The sequence below is a fragment of the Pristis pectinata genome, chromosome 4, assembly GCF_009764475.1.
Source record: "Pristis pectinata isolate sPriPec2 chromosome 4, sPriPec2.1.pri, whole genome shotgun sequence".
Taxonomy (NCBI): Eukaryota; Metazoa; Chordata; class Chondrichthyes; order Rhinopristiformes; family Pristidae; genus Pristis; species Pristis pectinata.
This window is the reverse complement of record NC_067408.1, coordinates 64,636,439-64,656,546: the sequence shown is the minus strand read 5'-3', so window position 1 is coordinate 64,656,546 and position 20,108 is coordinate 64,636,439. Positions and strand designations below refer to the sequence as shown.

The 20,108-nt window shown below is 39.4% G+C and overlaps 2 protein-coding genes across 2 annotated transcripts in view; one reads left to right on the top strand and one right to left on the bottom strand.

Moving 5' to 3' along the window:
* gtf2f2a (general transcription factor IIF, polypeptide 2a) overlaps positions 1-20,108 on the bottom strand; it is a 76,945-nt gene that overhangs the window by 13,969 nt on the left and 42,868 nt on the right. The window contains exon 6 of the mRNA XM_052015350.1: positions 4,869-4,950. Within this exon, the coding sequence (XP_051871310.1) occupies positions 4,869-4,950 (82 nt within the window). The remainder of the gene's footprint in view (positions 1-4,868; positions 4,951-20,108) is intronic.
* On the top strand, positions 190-19,012 carry kctd4 (potassium channel tetramerization domain containing 4). Its single transcript, XM_052015352.1, has 2 exons — positions 190-539; positions 18,022-19,012. The coding sequence occupies exon 2, from the start codon at positions 18,082-18,084 to the stop codon at positions 18,853-18,855; it is 774 nt and encodes a 257-aa protein (XP_051871312.1). The 5' UTR covers positions 190-539; positions 18,022-18,081; the 3' UTR covers positions 18,856-19,012.

Sequence of the window (20,108 nt, the reverse complement as noted above, 5' to 3'; positions counted from 1 at the left end):
CTCATCTACCATACATACCCTTTGTTGCTCACACTAACCGGGTTTGCACTTGGATGTCCAGACCTCTGCCAGTGACATTGTGGAATTAAGATGTTTCCAAAATAGGCAAAATGATTAGCCTGTTGATTAAAGAACCCCTTGATGCAGCAACTGGAAACAATCTTTGCCAAAACTAGATTCAAATATTACTTACACAAGCAATGGTGATAGCGATCATTATAGCCAAGAGTCCTGTTTAGCATTTAATCTGCTTAATCATGTGGTTACAGCCTTAACATTTAAGAGTTAAGTGGAAAGAACTGATGAATGCAGATCTCTTTTCTAATACCAACCTCAGTCTCCTTTTTCAAGATTGTAATTTACAGTTACCCAACTCTTGGATACTCTGAGTCACACTGCCACCACACTTCTGCAATAATCAGCAGCTCCTCAGTGTTCATTTCCTTTCCTTCACTGTACAGTCGTGCCTTGGCAAGTCACAGCCACTTCAACTACAAACCTTTATCGGCTGTAATAGAAATGGCCTCTGCTTCCAAAAGGTAAGAATATATTTTTATGTACATTTCCTCTTTTGTTAATCATTAACATAAGCGTAAAATTCTGTGGCTCTTTTATCACATTAACACCAGGAATCCTTACACCAACCACAGTCAGAGACGTGGAAATCAAATAATTCGTAGGCTTTGGAAGACAGCTAGAGCATTCGCAAGACCTACGTATTTTACCATCTTTCAAGAATGAAGCCACCATATGTTATGTCTCAGTAAAATATTACACCGTTTTTTAAAATGCTACCGTGCAAATATTTTGAACACTGTGCTCCAAATCTAACACTCGTTCCGCCCAGTGAGTTAAGGAAGCATTTGGGCTGATTTTACAGCCTTTTTTTAAAAATTCTCTCAGGGATACACAAGTGTGTTACAGAAACTATTTCAAGATGCTGGGCAACTTGCAGATTGTTGGCACAATAACATTCTTCATCATTCAAGAATTTTGATGACACATTTTTTTTCCACATTGGCGAGTTGCATTTTATAATTTTCTTTAACCTTACTGAGTATAGAAGAGTAGAAGGAAAACCCTGATGGCAAACTAAAGCTACAAATGTAGAGATTTATCCAAAAGGCAGCATCACTCAGCTTTGCCCCTGAATTTCATAGTTAATTGCTGCTTACTTGACACTGGAATACTTGCAGATAAGCAATCTGTATTGGCCTGCTTGAGGGTATTAACCGTAGGGCATTATTTGGGATCCAATTATACCTATGTGATACTGAAGTATTTACAAACTCCCTCAAATTATCACTTTCTGTATCATGTGTTTGCAATAGCAGATTCTGCTTTATGAATAGCCTTTGTGATGCATGATCACTTCTTTGTTTTCATTGTATAGTGTTACTGCCCACACCGGTATTCATTTAAAAATGAGTTATTAATGCTAACATTCCTTATTTCTTACCATATGCTTAATAGTATAGTATGTACTCACTAAGATGAGTTACTGAGTACAACTATGCGGCAGGGAATTAAATTCACATTAATAAAGATGGAACTATTAACCAACAGTTAATGCAGCTCGATAACAATCATCATAATTACTAACTTCTCTCAGCTGGCGAAATAATTCAAATACAACTACATAACTGGACAGTTTTAAATAAATAAAGTGCTAAATAAAAGCTTATTGTAACTGAATAATAATTGCTTGTAATAGTCTTAAGGGTGTTGGATGTAGACAGTAGCTCTTTCAACTTCAGCCATTTTAAGCTTTTGGCATCTCTGCCTCATTTCTACAGTGAACAGCAGACTCACAATGCTAAATGATTATCTGTTAGATAGTAGCTTGATGTATGTGGTTCTGTTCATGTTTCGAAAAGTGCAGAATGAGGGAAAAAGATACTCACCAAATTACAATGTTTAAAATAAACCATTTAGTTCAACATTTAGAACAATTCCAACTATGCAACTGAGATCAAAAATACGGAAGAAAAGTAATAAGCTGTTAACCACCTCTGACTGCTGTCACTCTTCATGTGAAGATTTAAATCCAAGATCATTCCCACCATCAAGTATTTTATTTCTAATTCATAATTACAAACCAGTCAGTCAGAAGTTGTTTTAATTCTATTCACGTTGTATGTATACTCTCAGGATTCAGCTGAGCTTTGAAAAAATTGGAAATACATTCAGTGCTTATTAAATTGGAAAGAACCCAACTGTTTATTAAAGGTACATATCATTCTGAATGCAATTGGTGTAATTCATTTTTATTGAACATTTGGTTGTCATAGAGTGCATTTAAAAACACTGAATAATTAGCATTAATAACGTTGAATAATTAACATTCAGGAACCTTTCCTTGCAAAGGTCAGCACTCTGGGGAGTTTGTTGATCATGGGTAAGGTTATCTTTTGTGAAGAGCATATGTTCCTAAATGCTTTATCAGATCAAACTCATCTAACAAACCCATGTGTATCAGTCATATTTTATGACATTTACGTTAAAAAAAACCTTCAAATTGAACACAGATATGCATCTTATCTGAGCAAAGGCAGAACTTTATTCAAAGATGGATGAGATTTAAAATGTAATATTATATTATTTCTTGGTAATGTTATTTCATTCTGTTTTCTCCCCTTCTCTGTTAATTATTTTTGCCAGTGCATAGTATCTCACTTGAGTGGCCATTCTTCCTGTCTAACAATATTCTAAGTACTGTCGCATTGTCTGGTCACTGAAGAGTTCACAGATGAATCTGACACAGCACCACACATACACACTTTCCATCAGACATCAAATTAACAGTCAGATCTAGAAACTAAGGCTAAATATATTTACTCTTTACTTAACTCTGCACTAAGGTCAGTCAAAGCAGCTCAAATAAAATGTTCATTGAAGTTAGCTAATTCAGTAGTTAAATTGAAACCTCTTGGAAGCAATGTTGAGCAAGTTTACTATTTGAAAATTGGTTAAACATAATAGTGGGTGTTCTTTTGGATGTGTTTGTCGCTTGGCAATTAGTTGGAATGCTCCATGCCAAGTTTTACCCCTTTGCTGTTTCAGTACCAAATGTGGACTGCAGAATTCAGTTTCCTATGGCCTTACTTTTCATTTATGAGCATAAACATGAACTACTTTTAACCCCACACACCAAAGGTGTCCCTAAAGAGCTAGTTCAAAGAATGAGGTCGTACGGCCCTGGCAGAAAGGACTTTGAGGTCGGTAAGAATCGTACAAGGCTGAGACAAATGCTGGTCATGGACACGTGCAAAGGAGCTCAGGCTGCATGCACAAATCTTTACTCATGTATCAAGAGAAAGCAAAGCATCGATGAAGAAAAGGGTGGTACATTCAGTATGAAATGTATTTTATTCAGCAGACCACAAACAGTCATTGTGTAAGTATGGTAGAATAGAATCCAATTGATATTGCATTCTGATGCCTTACACTCTGTTTATTCCATTTGTACTTTTTAATCCAATGGAACCAAGAAAACATGGAAACAAAGGAAAGCTTCCCTAATGAAGCTAGAATGGCAGCTAAAAGGCACAAAAGCCCAGCCCACATGGTTCAGCATTTCCTATTTTATCCCAAGTGCCTGGCCACTGCTCGGCACCAAGTTCACTCTCTCCCCTGCCAACATTACAGAATCAAAGCTGCATCTTAAGGCTGTGCAGTTGTAATGATTTCTAAATATAACTTCCAACATGCCCAAAAATATTGTGTTTCAAATTCACTGTTTGAAAGCAGGAACATCTTAACAGATATACACACCTGTACAAAGTTGTTACTTTCTTTGTAACACTAACCCATCAATGACACTAAGTAATTCCTGCCTCCCTTTACTTCCTCCCAAGAAACCAAACCCATCCCTCATCTTCAACAAGCAAAACCCATAGCAGGTTTAACACAACAATGAAACATGTGCAATTCGTCTTCTGTTTCTTAGATTTCAAACATCTCCATTTTCAGATTCACTATTTTATTTTTGTATCATATGAATTTTGTGTTAAGGTGCACATCCACCAAAAACAAACACATATTCTGGAGCAGGGACCCACATACATTAGTCACAAATGCACATTCTGGAGCAGGGACCCACATCCACCAATCACAAACACACATTCTGGAGCAGGGACCCATATCCACCAATCACAAACCCATATTCTGGAGCAGGGACCCACATCCACCAATCACAAACCCATATTCTGGAGCAGGGACCCACATCCACCAATCACAAAAACACATTCTGGAGCAGGGACCCACATCCACCAATCACAAACACGTATTCTGGAGCAGGGACCCTGTTCCATCAATCACAAACACACATCCTGGAGCTGGGACCAACACATGATTCTAAAACTGTTTTTGTGTTGATGGATTGGGTTATTAAAGTGCACATCCACCAATCACAATCACACTTTCTGGATCTGGGAATTGCATTCACCAATTACAAACAGAAATTTTGCATCTGGAACCCACATTCACCAGTCACAAACACAGAAAAACTAATTCTGTGTAACATAATGTCTAACTTATGAAATGCGACCTTGGCCCTTTGGCTATTGGATGGACTATCCTGCAAGCAGTGCAGAAGAAAGGGTGTCAATGAACAACTTGAATATGATAAACAGTGAAGCATCACCTGTTAAGAATCACACTATGTCTTCTGCAAGGAATCTTTTGTCTATGTAAATACGAAGCCGTAAATAGCATGTCACAGCATTTAGGTGACTGGCAAATACAGTAAATTAATTTTGAATTTCAACATTAAAGAATAATGCAGCTGCATTTGCATTGAATTTACCACACTCAAAACCACTGAATTTAAACAAATATCTTACTTTGTTACCAAAGTTACTACTGACCTTTTTAATCTCATGTAAGATTCATTGACAGCTGGTCTACATTCTGCACGCTGAACCACAACACCTTCAAAGGTTAGTTTTTCTTAGGGTGAGAAAGAAAAATTAAATGAGTGTTTGAGAATTAAATATAGCTTTAAGAATGCGACTAATATTCAGATCACCAAAAATTCTGTGATGTAAAATTACAGTAAGGGTGGGTTAAAAACCATGCAGCTTCTACCCAAACTCAAGCGCAGTGAGCTGATGAAGAACAACACCTAGCATTTATTGAGTTCAATCTCATGGTATAACCATGGTTGGGTGACTTTTATCTAGTTTTGTGCCTTGTGCATTTTCTCCCAATGAAATGGACAATTGTAGAATTTGTCTGAGCAATTAGAAAACAGTAGAGATACTGACTTCAGTGTAAGTAGAAGAACAGCATGGTTCTATTTTCTTTAACAAGACAGAATAAAATGGCAATTTCAGCTCTGTTACGAACGCATTAAATTGGGCAACAACGGGTAAAATGGAGGCTGGAGAAATGTGGTAAAAGATCATTTCCTTGTTCTCCAATAAAAATTTACATATTTACTCCTGCTAAAAGGCTACAAAGAGTAGCAAGACCTTCAAATACAATAAAATCCTGCATCTAGGCATTAAATATCACAAATTAATTCAGAATAAATACTGAATAAACATGAACAGCTGTGAGCCAATTGTATCCAGTGATCCTTTGAACACTGACATCCTATAGCAGGTCACGGAGCATGATATAGTAAAGTCTTTAAAAATGCAACACCCTGGAGCTAAGTGAAATGTGTACATCTAGAAGTTGGATTTTCTAACCACTATTTTGGTGCACTAAAGCAGTGGTTTTCAACCTGTGGTCTGCGGACCCCTGGGGGTCCACGGCAGGTTGCCAGGGGGTCCGCGAGCAAGCCAAGAAAAAATTGGAAAAGCGACCTGTTACAAAGATGTAGCTTACTTGCTTGCTCCATTTTTCCACTATTCAGAAAATCGGCCATATCTATTCTATCTGTTATAGGCGACAATCTTAGAGACTTAGACGGTGTTCCCTTCTGGTAAGCTGCTGCTTAATATTCGATTTGTGTAGTCAGAGTAGTCAGTAGTGTTCACTACTCACTACTATTCTGTTGTGCACTGTAGTGTTAACGAGACTGAGTGACGTTGTTGGTGTGCCTTAATAATATTGCTTACTTACCGTGCATTTACGCCACAGTGACATCACTGTTAAACAAGAAGTGCGCAAGTGTGTAAATTTTAGATTAGTTTTGATAATTTTGTTTATCAGTAATAGTAATTAAACTGTCCAGTGTGTATTGCTGAGTATGGAGAAATTTCTGAAGAGAAAAGCTGACCAGAAACCCGAAGATTCTGATGACGAAGGGGATAAGGGTGACCGAAAGAGAAAACAACGCAAGTACAATCCAGAATACATTTCATACGGCTTCATCGCAGTGGGGACAGATGTGGACCAACCCCTCTGTGTTGTGTGTTTGCAAACACTGTCCAACGATGCAATGAAACCAGCGAAATTGAAGCGCCATTTAACAACAGTGCATCCAGATATTGCCAGTAAGCCGAAGGAATATTTTGAACGGCAAAAGGAGCTGTACCTCAAGCAGAAAGGCAAAATGACAGCCTGCGCCACTATAAATGAGAAGGCTCTTCGCGCATCATATTTGGTAGCATTACGAATAGTACATTCCAGAAAGCCTCACACAATTGGAGAAGAGCTTATACTGCCTGCAGCAGTAGATATGTGCGAAGTTGTACTGGGAAAAGAATCCAATCAAAAACTGAAAGCCATTCCACTGTCCGATAACACAGTAAGCAGAAGAATTGGCAATATGGCAGAAGATATACAGAGCCAGCTGATAGCACGTCTTCAGCAAGTCAGATTTGCGATTCAGCTTGATGAAAGTACTGATGTTGCCAGTGCTGTGCAGTTGTTGGTTTACGTTCGATATTGCTGGGAAGGAGCGGCTTTGGAAGACTTCTTGTTTTGCAAGGCGCTCCCAGGGCGTACAACCGGTGAAGAACTTTTCCGTGTGCTTGACACTTTTTTTGTACAATTGGCATTGGCGTGGACACAGTGTATTGGAGTATGCACGGATGGTGCTGCCGCAATGACGGGACGGAAGTCGGGTCTAGTCGCACGGGTGAAAGTAGCAGCTCCACATGTAGCAGCAACCTACTGCATGATTCACCGTGAGGCTTTGGCTGCAAAGGATATGGATGAAAATCCTGCGGATGTGTTTTCCACGTGCATTAAAATTGTTAACTTTATCAAAGCCAGGCCGCTCAATTATCGTTTGTTTGAAAACATATGCCGTGAAATGGAAGCCGAGCATAAGCATTTGTTGCTACATACAGAAGTCAGATGGCTGTCACGAGGCCGCGTTGTGCAGCGTGTCTATGAATTGCGAGATGAACTGCTCATTTTTCTAAATGAGCATAACGGATCATTGGCAGAGTTCTTGACAGATGAGACGTGGGTTGCCAGATTAGCTTATCTTGCAGATATTTTCAACATTTTGAACAGCTTAAATCTATCATTGCAAGGACCTGGCTCAAATGTTCTGAAAACACAAGACAAAACCAATGCCTTCCAGAAAAAACTCCATATCTGGAAGGGAAGATGCGAGCAAGGCGTCTATGATATGTTTCTGTTGCTGGCTGACTTTCTGACAGTGAACGAGACTAAGACAGAGACCATTGCGAGCACCGTTTTGAACCATATTCAACAGCTGTCATATTATTTCCATGAGTATTTTGGCAACAATGACACAAGCATGTTTAATTGGATTCGAAATCCGTTTGAATGCATGCTTACTGATTTAACTGGATGTGAACAAGAAGAATTGGCTGAACTGTCATCTGACAGGACGTTGTGCTTGCAGTTCAACCGAATGTCACTGTTGTCGTTCTGGATAGCATGTTCCCAGGAGTATCCACTGTTGTCTGGCAAAGCCATCAATGTTCTGTTACCATTTGCAACCACTTACTTGTGCAAAATAGCATTTTCTGCAGTCACTGCCATGAAAGCCAAATACAGATCAAGACTGAATATTGAGGATGACATATGCGTATGTTTGTCGCACATACCACCATGTTTGGACAAACTCTGCAGTGCAAAACAGGCACAACCTTCACATTGAACTGAACACTGAAAGACACCGCTGGTAATTATTGGTGATTGAAATAGTCACTATTTCAATAGGGCCTATGTGCAGTAATTTAAGTGTTGTATGCATGAATTATCGATTGTTTGATTTTGTGGGCTTTGGGGGTCCGCCATCTAACAAGGACATGTTCTGGGGGGCCGCAGCATGAAAAAGGTTGAAAACCACTGCACTAAAGGGATGCTACTTTTGGCCTGAACGCCTAATTGCAGGACCACCCCTTTCCAAGGTAGTGCACTTAGGACAACTTACACTTAAAAACTTGTTAGATTGGTTCATTCCCAATTTCTGATTAAATGGTGACCTACAGTGATCTCAACAGCAGCTCTTTCAGAATGCACAGTCATTGTGTCCACACTGCTAAAATGTATGGGAAGCTGGTCTCAGCCTTGAAGACTTCTCTCCATGGCAGCTACAGTGGAGCAACATTAAAGGCTGCTATACAGGTGGGGGAGGAATTGGGGAGGGAATGGGGTATGATACACGTGTCTTCAATATTGGGGGCAAGCTATCCGCTGTGATTGTTGTCACAGGTCGACACTGGCGCGACAAGTGGCTGCAAGCCACTGAGGGGCATGGAATCACCACTCAGCAGAGAACACAACATGCATCTCTGGTAATCGGAGCACCAATACATATTGTAAGACCCACATTATGTATAAAACATACAGTATATTAAAACTCAGGTAGGCACTCACAGCAATAGACAATGGCTCAGTCTAGACCCTTTAGTTCATTCATGTCTCATCACTGACTTGCTTCAGGGTTTCTCTCCTGATTTTATTGGGAATCAAAAGCAAAAGTTGCAGGTTGCACATTATGGTCCAATTGCTGCTTGTGAAACAGAGGAGTGTTGTGCATGTTGATAACATCATCACATGTGCAAATAACACTGGAGAAAAGTCAGCTGTGCTCAGGTGAACTGCCCCAAAAGTAGCCAGTCAAATTTTCTGATAGGTAGGAATGGCTGATCCAATTTTGTGATGGGAACAATTGCATAAATATGTCTTTTATATGTGACTTGTGCTGAATGCATCAATTTCTAGGCTGGCGACTTATCAATACAAAACTTAACCAAAGTCTTACAGTTTTCTTCAGAAAAACTCACAAGTAAACAATCTGCATCTTTGTCAGCTTGAGGCCCAATTACACTGGTTTAGTAAAAACTGAACAGAGATAATTAAATGGTAAGGTAGAAATTCTAATGCTTGACAGTGACACACTTTAACTCGTACTGTAAAGAATTTTACTGATGCATTTAAGAAGTATACATTAGCAAGCTGTTTCATTAATCATTTTCACTTAACCCATCCCATCTCCAAATGTACCGCTATCTCTGCTGAAGCTCAACTCCTTGCTGAACAGTTCTTGGCACACTGGCTCAGACACTCACTGGCGTTGCAAACCAATAACCAATATTTACTTGAATAGTGATGACAAGGGTGAGAGGTTTACCCAACTGTGAGAGTTCTGCAAAGATGCCTATTTTGTTCTAGACAGACATCCCCACATAGGCACCCTAACAGGGGTCACTTGGCAGTGATAGAGGGCTTTTATGTTACCTCCTCCATGCACTGGCACAAGGCAACTGATCAACTACTGAAAAGGACAAAAATACTGCCATCTTCCTGGTTTAAATGACTCAATTAATCATTGCCTTTAGCAACATGGTGGGTGGAGTAAAACCCACTCTGTACCAACCAGAAAATAAATTTTAAGCCCCCTAAATAAAACAAAACCACGATCTTCTCTATCGAAGAGATGAAATAATCTGCCACCAGAGCAAGATGGAACAAAACTGCCCAGGCCCAGTAAGCTTAGTAAAACAAACTCTACTGTTATTTTTCTGAGCAACTCGCTGGATTTGTAGAAGATAATGCTACATTATTTTGTTCTGAGTCTCGGTATTATTTTGTCCAACCAATCTAGTCTGGTGGCAAACTTTGAATTCATTGTCAATGGCAACAATAAACTCTACACATCACTGTCCTGAAACAACTTGGTCCACAGCGGTGCATTCATATAAATGCTGATATATAAGAATACTAAGTACAATGCTAGCTCTCGCCTTTGCCTGTTATTAAAGTCATACAAAATCCATTAAAGTGTCCTGTAACAGGTAAAAATATCTTTACACTTCCCCACCTAATTAATTGGTCTGTATGCTAAGGGTTAATTTAAGTGAGGTCCAAATGGGACAATGCATTGATGAGGAGATCTGGTCATCATTAGAGGATCAACAAAGTCCTTTCTGTGATTAATTTAACTCTTTTCTATGAAGAGCCAACAGGGAAATTATGGCTTGCAACAAATCATGGATCAAAGAAAGCACAGAAATAAGCATAATAACAATAACTTCAAGGTTTAATAAAATTGCATAAACTGCCTCCTTAATCTATATGTTCATTTCCCACATTCTTGGCTACTTCATTGTTGAATTAAAAGAAAATCGGGCTTTAGGTTTACTTGAAGGTCCTATTCATTTCTTAATATTTCTGATGGCAAATTTGGTACAAGGCATGCTACATAAACCTAACTAGCTTGGGCATTAACAAGACCCAAATGAAAACGGCTCCATTTTCTGTTCAGCTCAAATAAGAGCTACAAATAAATCTACAAAGACAAAGTTAAAAAATGAACTTATGCATTTTTCACATCCCAGGGATATCTCAAAATGATTTACTGCTGAGGGAGTGCTTCTGAAATTAAGTTGCTATTGGCAAAGGAAGCAGGCAATCCACACAGAGCCACACAGAAATCCACACATTTCCGGCACTCAGATGTCAAGCATTGGCTAACTCCAGTCCAAAGAATTTCCCCAAGAAAGGGAGACCATCATATCCAAATTTCCCTTCAGCACACCCCATTCCAATTTGGAATAGCATTTCACAGAATATACAGCAAAAAGACAGGCATTTGGCCCATCTAGTCAGTGCTGGTATTTATAATCTACATTAGTCCATTCTATCTACCTCACCTTGGCCTTTCAACATACAATTCTATTTCTTTAACATACTTGTTTCCTTTTAAAAGTACCCAAGCTACTTGCCACAACTAATTCCTGTGGCAGAGTATTCCACATTCTAAACACCCTCTCAGTAATTATCTTCTTTTTATTTCCTTATTTGATTTATTAAGGCCCAAGTTTTGGATTCTTTCCCATGTGGAAATATTTTATCCACATTTATCCTAAACAATTATCTATGTTTTTATCCTCACCTCTACTTTTTTTTTGATTAAAAAATGTTCCAATATGTTCAATCTGTGTGAGTGAAGTCCCCTCCACTCTACGAACAACATTTTTAAATGCATGAAGTAAATTTTGGCAATGAGTTTAATATTCCATTTGTGCACAAAAAAGTGTTTCGGAGTTTTAAATGTGTCAAGATGTCCAATGGTCTATATCTCACGTCTGGATTTTGACATTGCTATTCTTTCATGTTATGGGACGAAAATCATGGAACACCCTACTTAGCACAATGGGAGTATTTTACCACAAAGATCCAAGTTTGGAGAAAGTAGCATTCCACCAAATTCACCATTGCCAATAAATGCTGCTGTTGCTAATGACACCGACATTCGTGGAATAAGGAAAAAGAGCAGGGTGTTTATCCCGATTGCATGCAGGTTAATAGGTTAATTGGCCATTTCAAATTTCCCCCAGTGAATGGTAAGATTTAGGGTGGGGTAGTTGATGGAAACATGGGGAGGATAAAAATGGGATGAGTGGAAATGGGTGTTTTATGAGCAGCAGAGTCTCGGTGGGTTGAAGGGCCTGTTTCCATGCTGTATGACTCCAATACATTTTCTCTTTCCTCTCTGGGGTGCTAAATTTGACTTTGAAATAGATTTTACTTTATATTTCTCAGCAACTATTTTAATTACTAGATCTACCAGTTATTCCTTCCTTCCATTATTAAGCCAACTGCTGAATTACCCTATTCCACAAATTACTGGAATATTTAAATATAAAGTTAAGTACTTTAAATAACCTCCTATTTTTCTGAATGCATCACCTGAAATATCTGAATGCTATGGAAGGAATACTTGCAAGAGGCTGAGTGCGATGATGATTCACCACATTTATTGCTGGGATGTAGAGATTATCTGACAAGGAGAGATAGGGCAGACGGAACCAGTACTCCCTCGAGTTAAAATTGGTAAATTGGTTTATTGTCACATAGTGAAAAACTTTGTTTTGTATGCCATCCATATCGATCATTTTATCGCATCAGTATATCGAGGTAGTACAAGGGAAAAGCAACAACAGAATGCAGAATAAAGTATTACAATTACAGAAAAAGTGTAGTGCAGGCAGACAATAAGGTGCAAGGCCATGACAAGGTAGATTGTGAGGTCAAGAGTCCATCTTATCATCCAAGAAGTCCATTTAATATTTATAACAGCGAGATAGAAGTTGTCCTTGAGCCTGGTGGTATGAGCTTTCAGGCTTTTGTATCTTCTACCTGTTTGGGGGGGGGGGGGGGGGGGGAGAGGGAAGAAGAGAGAATGTCCAGGGTGGGAGGGGTCTTTGACTATGTTAGCTCCTTTACCGAGGCAGAGAGAAATGTAGACAGAATCCATGGAGGGGAGCCTGGTCTTCATGATGTGCTGAGCTGGGTCCACAACTCTCTGCAGTTTCTTGTGGTCTTGGGCAGAACAGTTGCCATACCAAGCCTTGATGCTTCTGGATAGGATGTTTTCTATGGTACTTCGATTAAAACTTAGTGAGAGTCAAAGGGGACATGACAAATTTCTTCAGCATCCTGAGGAAGTAGAGGGGCTGGTGTGCTTTCTTGGTCGTGGCGTCAACGTGGATGGACCAGGATAGGCTATTGGTGATGTTCACTCTAAGGAACTTGAAGCTCTTAACCCTCTTGACCTCAGCACTATTGATGTAAACAGGAGCATATGCACTCAGAGACAGCAAAATCTCAGAAACAGTTCAGAATGATTTAAGCAGTATGTCACAACAAACTAAATTAGCCAATTAGGCAAGCATTATATGAAGTTCTGCAAACAAAGCTTTTAAAGAAATTCCATCCTGTCCACCACTTTTTGCACTGAGAATGGCGAAATTTTTAAAAATTCATTCATGGGATATCATCGCCACTCATTAGGACAGTGTTTATTACACAATCCTTTGAAATGCTGCAATGTGTGGGGCAAAGTTATTCCCTCATTACTATTAGGAAGGGACCTTCCGAAGTTTGACGCAGTGGTCATGAAAGTACTTATGTGACCTAAGATGTGGTACTGTTCATGGACTTAATTGGTGGTATTGAAGACGCCTTGGCTAGTTGCTGCATTGTATCTTACATATGGTGGACACTAAGAAGCAGAGGGGTGAATATTTAAGGTGGTCGATGGGATAACATGAAGGCTCCTTTGTCCAGGGTGATGTTGAACTTCTTTAAAGCTGTTGGATCTGCACTCATCCAGGTACATGGCCAGTATTCCATCACAATCCTGACTTATACTTTGTAGCTGGTGGAAAGACTTTGGACAGTAAGGAAAAGAGTCCTTTACTGATGAATGCCCAGCCTCTGAACTTTTCTTGCAGCTACAGTATTTATGTGGCTGGTCCATGAGATTTCTGGTCAATGACAACACCCAGGATGTTGATGGTGGGGTAGGCAATAACAGTAATGCTATTACATCTCCAGGACAGCTGATTAAATTGCCTCATGTTGGAGACACGGAGACATCATTGCCAACATTTGTGCATTAGGAATGTTACTTGCCACATAGGTCAGAAAACAAAGCCTGAATAAAAAGTCATCAACCTGAAATGTTAACTCTGCATCCTTCTCCACAGATACCGCCTGACTTATTGAATAGTTCCTGTTTTTAATTATAGCAAAATGTGAGTGCAGTCCATGACCAGTGAACATTGGCACTTATGGAGAGAATGTAACAACTACTGCCTATTAGGCCTCAGAAACTGCCTTCAGGAACTCCTGCTAGGATGTCCTGGGTCTGAGGTGACTGACTTCCAACAGGCAAAACCATTCCGTTGAGCTGTTCATATTCCCAGTCATTATTTCTCTAATTTCTGCCGATTTACATTTTACATCTGCCCTGATCCCAAGGGCAGTCACCATCACTGCACCTCCTGCATTTTGATGCTTTATGTCTGGACCATGGTTGTAATCAAGAGCTGGAATGCAAAACTGCACATTAGAGAGGTTACTCATGTACTGCTAACAAAAATTTTTCCCTCTCTGCTGTTTGAGAGAAGGGTGATACTACAGTTATTGGCAGGAATGAATATTTCCTGCTTTTCATGGACATTTTGACATATTACAGTTCCACTTCAACAACTTGACTTGTGGCCTAGCCAGTTCTGACCCAAAATCTTAATTCCAAGCAAGATGTCAGTGGCCTTTTCTGCATCCAGTACACTCAGTTGCTTCTCAATATTATGCAATGAACTGAGTGACTTCTGTGATGCTGGGAATGTCTAGAGGATGCCAAAATCCTATCAGCACTTCTATCTGAAGGTTGTTGTAAACATTTTAGCCTTCTCTTCTGCACATTTGCTGAACATCACTGAAGACAATGGTGCTCATGAAGTTTCTTCTTTCCGTTAATTGTTTAAAGTCATGATGATGTGTTTGGGCCGCAGAGCTTTGATCTAATCTACTTTGCTGGGATTTCTTAGTTCCAGTAAGAAAGCAGGTTTTGTTATTTAGCATACATGCAAGTCCTCTAAATTGTAGCTTCACGAGGTTTGCAGTTGATTTTTTAGCTATACCTGGTGCTACTCGTAGCATGCTCTTTCTGATGACTCACTGGACCAGGATTGGTCCCTGACTTAGGGGTAATGGTAAAATGAAGAATATGCCAGCAATTAGATTGTAGACTGTGATGGAATACACTCTGCTGTTGATGGCCCACAGTGCCTCATGAATTGCTAGATCTGCTCTGAATCCATCTTGTTTAGTTGGGTGGCAGTGCCAGACAATACAATGAAGGGTGACCTCAATTTGAAAACAGAACTTGTGCTTGGTCATTCCCATCAGTATTGTCATGGTCAACTGTCAGTATTGGTGGGACATCCTGACTCATTTTGATTTTCTCATCATTTGCCACTTACCTCCAACCAGTGGGCCAATTTTTCACTTTCCCATGTCTCAATGTGGTGCCTGGATTAATGCCAAATAGTCCAACCATTTTAGAATGAACAATACCAATTATAGTTTAAGCTAAAGGAAATTGGTTAAGTTTCATCCCCTTCTATAGCTTCAGGGTTATCTGAAATTGGTAGTCTAATATGACGTCAATGCTAAATGAATGAAACTTACTTTGCAGAAATCCAAGGTCTTCCAATTCAAAATTTCTTTTACAATGTAGACAAGAAATTAAATAATAGCAACAAAATAGATATTTTCTTATTTTAACAACACATTGATAATTAGAATTTTGACGTATATATGACAGCAACATAAATGTACATCACCACAACCTCTAATGTCATGGTCTGGCATAATCCTTACTCTATCATTACTATAAAACTACGGATAAATCCTGCTTCACATGAGGAGTGCATGAGGACATGCCAGGAGCTGCAATGGGCATACCTAAAAATTTGGTGCCAACCAGCTAACGGTACAACACACAACATAAATGCCAAAGTAAAAACAACATGCAACAGACAGAGCTAAGTGATCTGCTAATTAACAGACCAGATCACAGATCAAAGGTCTGCAGTCTTGCCACATGTGTGAATGGTGCTGGACAAGTAAAAACAAAAGGGAGGAGGAGGCTCCGAGAACATCTCCATGCTGGAGCCCAGCATTAGATTGCTAAAGACAAGGCTGAAACATTCACAATCAGGTTCTCTATCCCACTTTCTTCCTGAGATCCCCAAACAGCGCAGGAGCCAGTCTTCAGCCAATTTGATTCACATGACATCAAATAATGGCTGAGAGTACTGGAGACAGTAAAGGCTATGGGACTAGACGACACCCTGGCTCTAGTACCAGAAACCTGCTCTCCAGAATTGCCTATGTGAAAAATCATCCAGTTATGACCTCTTCACAAAAAGGGGAATGTGCAATATGGCTAGTTACTGCCCAATCAGTCTGTTCGCAATCACCTGCAAAGTGATGGATAATATCATTATTAGTGCTATCAGGAGGCTCTCACTCACCAATAACCTGCTCGTCAATGCCCAGCTTTGGTTCTGCCAGGATCTTGGCTCCAGACCTTAACACAGCCTTGGTCCAAACACAGACCAAGGAGCTGAATTCTTTACATAAGGTGAGAGTGACTGCGTTGACATCAAGGCAGCTTTTGACCAAGTGTGGCATCAAGGAGACTGGTAAAAGTCATGGGCATTGGGGGAAAACACTATCTTGTACAAAGAAAGACAGTTTGTGGTTGGTTGAGGTCAGTTATCCAGTCCCAAGACATCAGTCCAAGAGTTCCTCAGAGCAGTGCCTTGATCCAACCATCTTCAGTAGCTTTATCAATGATGTTTTTGCTGTCATAAGATCAGAAGTGGGGATATTCACTGATGATTAAGCAACATTCAATTCCATTTGCAGCTACTCAGCAAATGAAGCAGTCTAAGCCTGCACATGGCAAAACCAAGATGATATTCATGCATAGTCTGGTAAATGACATAAGCTGTGTGTGACCATCTCCAACAAGAGAGAGTCTAACCATCACAGTGGTGGTTGATCCACACAATCAATATCCTTGGGGGTTGTGGTCACCAGTGACCAGAGATTCAGCCAATTATATACCGTAGCTGCCAGACAAGTTCAGAAGCTGGAAACTCTGCAGTGAGTAGCTCACCTCCTGACACCCCAAAGCCTTTCCACCATCTACAAGGGATAAGACAGGGGCATGATGGAACACTCTCCACTTGCCTGGATGAACACAGCTCCAACAACACACGAGGCTTGCAACTCTCCAAGACAAAGTAGCCCACTTGATTGCTAACTCATCCCCACCATAAACATTCATTCATTTCACCACCAGCGCACAGTGGCTACAGTGTGTATCATTCACAAAATACACTGCACTTACTCACCCAAGCTACTCTGAAAGCAGGTACCAAACACACAATGTCCACAATGAAGAAAGACAAAGGTAGCAGGTATATGGGAACACCACCACCTGTAGGTTCCCCTCTAAATTGCACTCAATCCTGATTTGGAAATATATTACTATTCCTTCATTGTCACTGGGTCAAAATTCTGTAACTCTCCTCCCAATAACATCGTAGGAGTGCCTTCGCCAAAAGGACTCCAGTAATTCAAAATGGAAGCTCACTGAAGAGCAATTATTGACGGGAAATAAATGCTGGACCTCCAAGTGATGCCCAGATCCAGAAAAATAAACTTTAAAATATCCCCCTACATTCGGCCCATAGCTTCTGGACCCTACTGAGAAATGAATCACGTTAAAGCTGCACTATCTTACGATTTAATTTTCTCAGTATCAGGAGCAGCAGTAGAGCATGACCTGACAAACTAAATTGTTATTTCAAAGCTGAACAGCTTTTAAAACATTTGTCTACATCAACAACTGATTAGCTCTGTCCTTAAGCCCTTGCTCTCAGGAAATATTATAGCCAACAGCCAATGCAAGTAAAAGATAAGGACTCCTGGTTTAAGCAGACAAGTAAAATCTGTATTAGTAGTAATTTTTTTATGGTGGAGAACAATCCTCATGATACATTGCTGGTGCAGCATCTTCTGCGTCCAAAAGTGTACATTTATGGCAGTGCCTTGTATCATGTTTGGAAAGTACTAGGTCAAACAGCTTTAATTCACCAAGAAGTGACACATTCACTTGCTTTTAGAGAATTAAGGGTAGATTTCAGTTTCAAATTACATTACTGTAAATTCACTTCATGCAATGATAAAATACCACCTATTGTGAAATGCTCCTGACATCTAATGAAACCCCATCAATGCTTCCATTTCATTATTCCTTCTATATGCACACAGGTGAATTTCCTTACAACCAACAAACACGAACCAGCACAACTTAACATCAAGGTTTCTGGAATGGAAGGGAAGATTAATAAGAAAGAAACTCACATTGAAGGAAAATATAACAATACAGAAAACTACTTACAAAAGGGCAAGAACTGCAAAGCATCTGTGATCACAATTAATGTTGGTGGCTATCTCTACACAACGCAGAGACATACATTAACTAAATATGTTGATTCCTTGCCAGAAGCTTTGATGAATGGCAAAATTCAGAGCAGTGTTGATGCAGATGGGAACTGCTTCATTGACCGTGATGGCTTGCTGTTCAGGCATGTCCTTAACTTCCTACGAAATGGTGAGCTTCTCTTACCGGAAGGATTTCAAGAGATTCGACTTTTAGCACAGGAGGCAGAATTCTATCAGATAAAACCTCTAATAGATGCTCTGAAGACCAAGTCAGCAAATGTGCAACAGGCAACAGAGGTTACGTTCCTAGAAATAATCGACAGCCATGATCGCTCTCATGGCCTCAAAATCTACTGCAATTCTTCAGATTTTATTGCAAGGATCAAGTCCCGCATTATTCAAGTGTCAAAAAGCCGTCTAGATGGATTTCCTGAAGAATTTGTTGTCTCATCACATGCCATCCAGTTTAAGTTCTTCATTAAATCAGAAAGTGGGGCACGTCTGGTTCTCAAGGAAGACAACACGTTTGTTTGCACGCTGGAGACCCTAAAGTTTGAGGCCATTATGATGGCTTTAAAGAGTGACTTCAAGTTGCTGACCAATTTGGATAGCTCTAAGGGGTCTATTGTTCAGAGCGATGCACTTCATTTTCTAAAATAAATCCAGTTTCACAAGTAATCTATGTAACAAACACTGAATTAAAATAACTCTTTAGCAACTGCTATGCCACTGTATTTAGAATGTAAAACTGACTGCCCAGTCAATATATTATCCTAATGATGTAATATTTTAGACACCATTAAACTGTAAAATAGAATTTCAGTCAACTGATTACATTACTATCGCTTCAATTTTTACAAAAACACTTTGCACCACTGCATCAATTTCATGTGTAATTTACTTATTTAGCTGATTAGGAAGCCACAATAAATTACTTAGGCATTAAAGTACTGCTATTATTTTCTAGATAGGAAAGAAACCATTCATTTTTTCATAGTTTCACAATCTTTGAAAAATATGAAATAATTTGCTCAATCTCTGAAAATGAAATTCTTGGGAAAAAATATTCTATTCTTGCCACACTCATCTAAAAAAAATGAGTTGTTACCTTAATTATTACGTTTCAAAATTATTTCAGCTTTCTTACAAAGGTTTTGAATTAAGTGCTTAGAAAATTGCCTGCAAACATGTCACAATTTTACTAGAATGCTCCAGGGACAAGTAGACACAGCCACCATGTGCTGAACTACCTCTGAACTGTAAACTTTATATTAAAATAATTCATTCTGAACTTAGAAGGAAAAAGCAAATTTAATTTGGTGCATGAGGCTGTTCTCATCTAATAGCAATGATTCATTCATCATTTTTATATTCAAGTTTCTCATTGCATTATTAAGTTATTCAGTCATAGCTGGCCAATTTTTTTCTTTATTAGCATTGTAGATGCAAAAGCTTAGAAAGAATAATGCATCATTTCAGTATGTTCATGGTTTCCTTCAAATTAGTTACCTCAGATTGAAGAGACTCGTCTTCATGTGTACCCTTGAATTAAAATCACTACCAACTCAGCTTTTTCTACCCTGCAACAAATCTATTTTTTTTCTGAATGAAATATCAATGGCATCTTACACCTGAAGCCACAGAGACAGCAATGATCAATTATCAACAGTGAGCTTCGAATATCAGTCATGCCTCTGTGGGGAAGCACCTAGCACAGGCCAATCATTCATCACAGAGATGATAAAATTGCCTGAAGAATTACAACAAGCCACACTTCTATATTTTCTAACAGCTTCACTGATGACCATCAACTGCATCCAGCATCTGCATTCTAATCAAGACTACGACAGAAGGAAGTGAATAGCTTAGATGGAAATTACTTTAGGAAAAATGGCGTTTTATATCATAAGTAC